Source organism: Aotus nancymaae, unplaced genomic scaffold, assembly GCF_030222135.1.
Source record: "Aotus nancymaae isolate 86718 unplaced genomic scaffold, 86718_ANA_hifiasm-v0.15.2.pri h1tg000089l, whole genome shotgun sequence".
Classification (NCBI taxonomy): domain Eukaryota; kingdom Metazoa; phylum Chordata; class Mammalia; order Primates; family Aotidae; genus Aotus; species Aotus nancymaae.
In genome coordinates this window covers 25,634,581-25,642,488 of record NW_026988504.1, presented here as the reverse complement: position 1 = coordinate 25,642,488, position 7,908 = coordinate 25,634,581, and the positions used below count along the sequence as shown (strand labels likewise).

The 7,908-nt window shown below is 35.2% G+C and overlaps 1 protein-coding gene across 1 annotated transcript; it reads right to left on the bottom strand.

Annotated features, from left to right (window-relative positions):
* Positions 1 to 6,022: 6,022 nt before the first annotated feature.
* Positions 6,023 to 6,759, bottom strand: LOC105717088 (keratin-associated protein 3-3). Its single transcript, XM_012452066.3, has one exon. The coding sequence runs from the start codon at positions 6,690 to 6,692 to the stop codon at positions 6,393 to 6,395; it is 300 nt and encodes a 99-aa protein (XP_012307489.2). The 5' UTR covers positions 6,693 to 6,759; the 3' UTR covers positions 6,023 to 6,392.
* Between the last annotated feature and the right edge of the window lie 1,149 nt (positions 6,760 to 7,908).

Genomic DNA, 7,908 nt, shown 5'->3' with positions numbered 1-7,908 from the left:
TATTGCCTGTAGTTTTCTGTTCTTGTAATGGCCGTGTTAGGTTTTGGTATCAAGGTTATACACTGAGTTCATGACATGCTTTGGCTCTGCGTCCTCACCCAAATCTCACCTCGAACTGTAATCCCCAAATCCCTATGTGTTGGGGTGGGGACCTGGTGGGAGGTGATTGGATCCTGGGGGCAGTTTCCCCTATGCTGTTCTTGTGATAGTGAGTAAGTTATCAGGAGATCAAATGGTTTTGCAAGTGTTTGACAGTTCCTCCTTCAAATGCTCTCTCTCACCTGCCCCCATGTAAGACATGCCTGCTTCCCCTTCCACCATTATTGTAAGTTTCCTGAGGCCTCCCAAGCCACGTTGAACTGTGACTCAATGACACCTCCTTCCTTTATAAATTATCCAGTCTCAGGTATTTCTTTATAACTGTGAGAATGGAGCAATACAGTTCATAAATTCAATTGGAAAATGTTTCCTCTTTATTTCATGAGAGAGATTCTATAAGATTAGTGTTATTTCTTCCTTAAATGTTTGATGGAGTTCAGTGAAGCCATCTCTTCCAGGAGTCACCCATGTGAAAAAGTTGTGTTTTTTTTTTTAACTAGAAAAAAAAATGTCTGGGCGTGGTGGCTCAAACCAGTAATCCCAGCACTTTGGGAGGCCCAGGCAGGCAGATCACTTAAGGGCAGGAGGTTGAGACCAGCCTGGCTAATATGGTGAAACCCTGTCTCTACTAAAAATACAAAAATTAGCTGGTCATAGTGGCAAACACCTGTAGTCCTAGATATTCTGGAGGCTGAGGCATGAGAATTGCTGGAACCTGGGAGGCAGAGGTTGCAGTGAGCTGAGATCATACCATTGCACTCCAGCTTGGGTGAGAGACAGACTCCATTGAAAAAAAAAAAAATATATATATATATATATATATATGCATGTGTATATATAATTGTTTACCTCTACATCAAATATTTAAAACAAATCAAATTGCTTACCTCTACATATAGGAAACTCCACAATGCTATTCAGTTGTTCTATTTCATTTTGTGTGAAAGTTGCATTTTTCCAAGGAGTTAGTTCACTTCACCTAAGTTGCAAAAATACTGAAATAAAGTTGTTCATAATAATCCTTATCATGGTTTTTACTCTCTGTAGTGTCTACATAAGACACTATTTAATTCCAGATATGGGTAATTTGTGTTTTATCTCATCCTTCCCCCATCAATCTGGCTAGATGTTCATCAGATTAATACTAATGTGTTGCATATTTCAAAGTTGCTAAAAGAGTAGATTTTTGATGTTCTCACCATAAAACAATGGTAAGGTGGTTAGCTGATGGATATGTTAATTAGCTTGATTTACTCTTTCCACAATGTATACATAAATCAAAACATTACATTGTACCCCACAAATACACATATACACAATTATTATTTGCTAAATAAAAAATAACTAAATAGAAGTTCTTTATGAATCCTTTCCAAGAATCAAATTTTAGCTTCATTAATTTCCTCAATTGTTTTCTATTTCATTGATTCCTGATATTATGTTTATTACTGATTTCTTACTACTTACTTTGAATTTTAATTGTTCTTTTTCTATCTAGTTAAAATGAAAACTTAAATGATTGATGAAGATGTAAACGAAGGTGATAAAGATGAAAATCTTATTTTCTAATATAATCATTTGCTGTATGTTTTCTACTAATCCAATGCCATATGTATCCCATACATTTTTTAGATCTTATGTTTCCATTAACATTTAGCTCATAATATTTCTTAAGTTTTATTGATATATATTATTTGATCCATAGGTTATTAGAATTGTGTTTGCTTAATTTTCAAATATTTGGTGATTTTTCTTAGTATCTTATTGATTTCTCATTTAATTCCATTGTGATCAACATATTTTGTTAGATTTTGGAATTTATGGAGACTAATTTAATGGCCACGAATATAATCTATTTTGGTGAGAGTTCCTTGTGTCTTTGAAAAGAATGTATATTCTGCAATTATAAGGGGTAACGTTCTATGAATGCAACTGGGAAAATCGTTTGATACTGTTATTCAAATCTTGTTTATTCCTGGTAATTTTCTTACCTATTTGTTCTCTCAGCTCCTGACACGGGCTATTAAAATCACCAAATGTCATTTTGGATTTATCTACTTCTCTCTTGATTTCTGTGCTTTTTTGCTTTATTTATCTTGAAACTCTGTTACTGGGTTATATTCTTATTAATTATAGGACTCCCTAATGAATTTCCCCTTTTTTCATTATGAAATATCGCCTTAAAAATCATCTACTATTTAAATGACCAGACTTCTGTCTTATCATTACTATTTGCATGGTATATCTTTTTTTCAAACTATAGCATTCAGTTTTCTTCTCTTTTATATTTAAAGTGAATCTCTTTTAAACAGCATAGAGTTAGGTCTTCTTTTTAAATCCAATCTGACATCCTCTGACTTTTTATTGGAGTACTTACTTTATATTTAATGTAATTACTGATAATGTTGGTTTAAAGTCTACCATCTTGCTATTTGTTTTCTATTTCCATGTGTTTTTGGTTCCTTTCTCTTTTATCTCTCATCTTCTTTTGGGGTAGTCGAAACTAGCTTTATAAGTCTGTATCTTTTAATGGTTTTTCTAAAGGGTGGGGGAGTTCTCCCAGGGTTATGATATGCATCTTTATATTATTACAGTCGACTTGGAATTAATATTGTAGAACTTTATGTAAAGTGTGAGAACTTTACCACTGTAGAGTTCTTTTTGCCCCTTTCTATTCTTCGTGCTATTATTGCCAAATTGCTTACCTCTGTATATAGAAACCCCACAATGCCATTGTTTTTGCTTTAAATAATTGTCTTTTAGAATATTGAGAAAAGGAAAAAGAGGAAGTCTCATATTTTACCCAGGTATTTACCATTTTCAGTGTTTTTTTCCTTCCTGAAGGTTCGAAACTTCATTCTATATAATTACTCTTCAAATTTGTTTTTTATTATGGCAAAATGCAAGTAACATAAAATTTACTATTTTAACTATTTTTAAGTGTACAATTCAGTTGTATTAAGCATATTTAAATGTTGTGTGGCCACCACCACCACCCTTCTCCATAACTTTTTTCATCTTTTAAAACTGAAACTCTGTGCCCTTTAAACAACTGCCCATTAACCCCACCCTCATGTCCTGGCAACTGCTGTTCCACTTTTCTACTTTTCATCACTATGATTTTTTTTTGTACTACTTTTAACTACCTCATGTAAGTGAAAGCGTGTAAGTGAATAAAATCTTTTTGTGACTGGCTTACTTCACTTAGCACAAAGTCCTCAAATTTAATTCATGTTGTGGCATGTGCCAGAATGTCCTTCCTTTTTAGGGCTGAATAATATTCCATTGTATGGAGGTACCACATTTTGATTATCCATCCATCTGTCAATGAACACTTGGGCTTTTTTAATATTTTTGCTATTGAGATAATTGCTGCTATGAACACAAGTATACAAATGTCTTTTAGAGACCCTGCTTTCAATTCTTTTGGGTATATACCCAAAAGTGGAAGTGCAAGATCATAAGGTAATTCTACATTTAATTATTTGAGGAACTGCTATATTGTTTGTCACAGTCACTGTATAATTTTGCCTTTCTGCCAGCAATACTTGAGGAAGTCAGACATTCCCTTTTTCTTTGCTGCCTTCTACTTGATTTGTTTGTTTTTCTTAAATTTTTAAAAGATATCCTACTGATCTTTGTTATTAATCAGTTTGACTATGATATGTCTAGGTGGGGTGTGTGTGTGTGTGTGTGTGTGTGTGTGTGTGTATGTGTGTGTTGCAATTATCCTGCTAATAAATTTCATTTATTTATTTATTTATTTAGAGTCTCGCTCTGTCACCCAGGCTGGAGTGCAGTGGTGGGATCTCAGTCCAGTGCAACCTCTGCCTCGTGGGTTCAAGTGATTCTCCTGCTTCAGCCGCTTGTGTAGCTGGGATTACTGGCTACCATCATGCCCAGCTAATTTTTGTATTTTTAGTATAGACAGGTTTCACCATGTTGGCCAAGCTGGTCTGGAACTCCTGACCTCAAGTGACCTGCCGCTTGGCCTCCCAATGTGCTGGGATTATGGGCAGGAACCACCACACCTGGCTGTTTTTGTTTTTTATATTTATTTATTTATTTTATGGTGGGCATCCTAATGGGTGGGAGGTGGTATCTCATTGTAGTTTCGATTTGCACTTTGCTAATGATTAGTGACTCGATGCTGAGTACCTTTGCCTGTGGTTATTGGCTATTTGTATATCTTTTTTTTGAAGAAATATCTATTCACGTTCTCTATTTTTGAACTGGTTTATTTGTTTTTTTGTTGTTGAGGTAAAATTACTCTTAAACCAAAAGGACTTCCTTAGTGTTTCTTATAGCGTAGATCTTCATGCACTTAAAAAAAAAGTCAGCTTTATTCATCTAGAAGTATTTTTATTTTTCTTTAATTTTGAAGATTGTTTTTGCAGACTGTAGTGTTCACATTTTTTTTCCTTCAGGACTTTATAAATGAGGTTTGATTTTCCTCTGACATCCATTTTATTTGAAGAGAAGTCAGACATTCCCTTTTTCTTTGCTGCCTTCTATTTGATTTGTTTGTTTTTCTTAAATTTTTAAAAGATATCCTACTGATCTTTGTTATTAATCAGTTTGACTATGATATGTCTAGGTGGGGTGTGTGTGTGTGTGTGTGTGTGTGCGTGTGTGTAATTAGTAGCAATTATCCTGCTAAGAGTTTGTTGAGATTCTTGAATGGGTTAGTAAAATATGTCATCAAATTTGGAACATTTTTGCCTTTTATTTCCTCCCAAATGTTTATTTCCTATGTTTTTTTTAGCTCCTCTCATTCTGAGACTCCAATTTCATGTTTGTTTCACCACTTAATACTTTCCCACAGGCTTCTTAGGTTCTTTAATTTTTTTTTTTTCCAATTATTTTTTTCTACCCTGGCTAGGCAGGAACCTCAATGTCTGTTAATAGTGAATGACCTCTGGTATCTCCATTCCACTTCTAATCACCCAGCATCCACTCTTTACTATGCCTGATGGAATTTCAGCCAGCATATATGCAACTGCGCCTTCTGCAAGTACTTGAGAACTTTTACACTGTCTTCTGCACGTGCCTACAGATATCTTCTTCTCCAGAATAGCTTTCCAAACTCCTCACTTAGATACAGCTACTCGTGTCTCAAACTTGACATGTCTAGAGCAAGCAGAACCGAGTATTTCCGTCTCGAATTCTCTCCTCCTTCTCTGCTCGTAGGCTTGATTGGTGACATAACTCCACTGTCTAGTCTTTCTTTGACATCTTCTTTTCCTCCACAGCCCTTTGATGACTAGCTGCAGTCAATTCCTCCTTGACAATGTCTTTCCCACTTTACCCCCATGACAACCGTCTTCAGTGTTCTCAATTTTATGATGTCACAGAACTTTACTAATACTGCTGGTAGAACACATCATATTTTTCATTATAACATAGTAATAGGCACTGGATAAATAATTATTAACTGTGGGAAGAAACAAATGGATGCTGTGTTTGTATTTGCCTCACTTGCCAGATGGTTAGCTTATTTTTGGCAGACAATAAAACATAAGACATACAATAGACATTTAATAAATCTTAGTTGAATAAATAATTACATTATTATATAATTTCTTTATAAATAGATCATGTCATCTGGATTTGTTTATATATTTTGTCATAGTTGGCGTTTGGATAATGTTCAGTATTTCTCAACCTGTCTGAAACCATTTTTTTGGGAGGGCAAGTCAGGAAAAGTCTACTTTCAAATATGCCGATGCACTAGGCCATCTTATATGCAAGGACATTTAATTTTCTCAAAACAGCAAGAACCGCAAAATTAAGAAATTTTTGTCCATACCGCCACCATTTTCAGTTTCACTAATGTTTCCAGTTTTTCTTAAAATGCCAATGATCAAAGTTAAAAAACATATTTAATGAAAGAACAGAAATAAACAGAAGTAATTGTAGACATTTGTGCTATGCCAGAAATGTAACATTTATTAGGATAATCATGAAGAACTTCCTTAATTTTCAGAAAGATATGACCTATGACTGGAAACAGAATTCTCAAAGCACCCACAGAAAGAGACACTTTAATATGAAGGAATCGAACAGCCCCAGGAAGCTGTGGGCATCCACCGATTCCAACTGCAGTTGGTTATAGCTAAAAGGTCACTGAAGTTTCTTGGTCTCTTTTTTTTTGCAGGGGGTGATTGTGATAGTACCATCCTTGTCCCAATCCCTTAAGCAGAGTAAATTAGTTGCAGGTACTGAGCTAGGTGAACTCTAAAGCTTCTACGTTGACTTTTTCAATCTCAGGCACTGAGCAAAGTAGCCTTCCATCAGCAGCAGCTTCTTGGGAGGCAGGGCTCACAGCAGGGCTGAGTGAAGGTGGTGAGGTTGAGGGTCTCCAGGTTTGGAGTTGGCTGGCAGGAGTTGAGCAGGAAGCAGCTGGGCACGCAGGGCTGAGGAATGTGGCAGGGTGGGGGACAGTTGTCACAGCAGGTGGGCTCCAGTAACCAAACTGTGTGTGGGCAGGTGCTGGGCAAGCAGACTCCGCAGCGGCAGGATTTGTCGGAGGAGCAGATAGTGGTGGCCGGCCCGGTGGGGACACTGCAGCCGTAGGGGACACAACAATCCATGGCGATGGGCGTCTGCGGTATTTATGGGTTTGGTTGAAAAGAAAGAAGAGGCTTCTGAGGTGTGAATGTCTCTCCTTTCTCTGGGACTCTTATATACCCTCTCCACGGGGAGTTGGTCCAGTCAAGAGGCTTCTTTCCTGGTCCTTGTTTATGTTAGTGTACTCATTATTCTTTAATTTGTTTGACATTTAGACTCCGTAAAGAGTCCCCATTTTCCTAATTAACTTTTATTTGAGTTCATTGCTAAATCTGAACTGATTACTCTTGCTGTTTGTCACTGGAACACAAGCTTTATGAGGTATTACCAAAGCCTCCTGTTATTATATTTTCAACACCAGCCCTGCTGGGGAATACTGTGTGACAGAGGTCTGTGATATGTGGGTCTGCTCTCCAGTGCTGCTGGACTTTTAATCGTTCACTTTATCTATTCCAATTTGTCTGATAAAGTATTTTTGTTTTAAAAAGTTGAGCTTAATTTTACTTTCTTTTATCTTTGAGGCCTTTGAAGATCAAAATTACATTAACGCGGAGAAACATGCTATTGAGAAATATGGAAAAACTTTAAAAAATACTTATTCTAGTTTTTTACTATAAAATATTTTGTATACATTTATTATTATATTATATTACTGGAATCATATTGTGCATAGGTTCTGAAACTTGCCTTTGTGTATATGTATATGTATATATATATATAATAATTATTTTATATTTTAAAGGATATTTGATAATGTTACTTTTAATATTTTCTAGTATTTATTTTTTAATTGCACTTCTAAGTTACTTTAAAATTTTGTATTATTATTCATTGAGTTTATTTTCTTCTCTACAATAATTTTGGCAATAGAGAGCACCTCTGCATATAAATATTTGTGTGTATTTTTGATTATTTCAGAAACAGAATTAATTATTTGGTAGAATTATGGGGACAAATGTTAATTTCCAGTATTTTTAAGGCCTTTTATATGATTGCCATACTACTCTTCAGAATGGTTCTATTTACCTATTTTTTTCAAGTTATCTATTTCCACCAGGTGTGTTTGATTAAGAATTTGCATAGGGAGAAAGGCAGCAAACCACATTGCCATGTATGTACCTATGCAACAATCTTGCATGTTCTTCACATGTATCCCAAAACCTAAAATACAATAAAATATATATGTATATATATAAAGAATTCCATTTCTTATATTTTTGATAGATTTTTTTTAAAGGT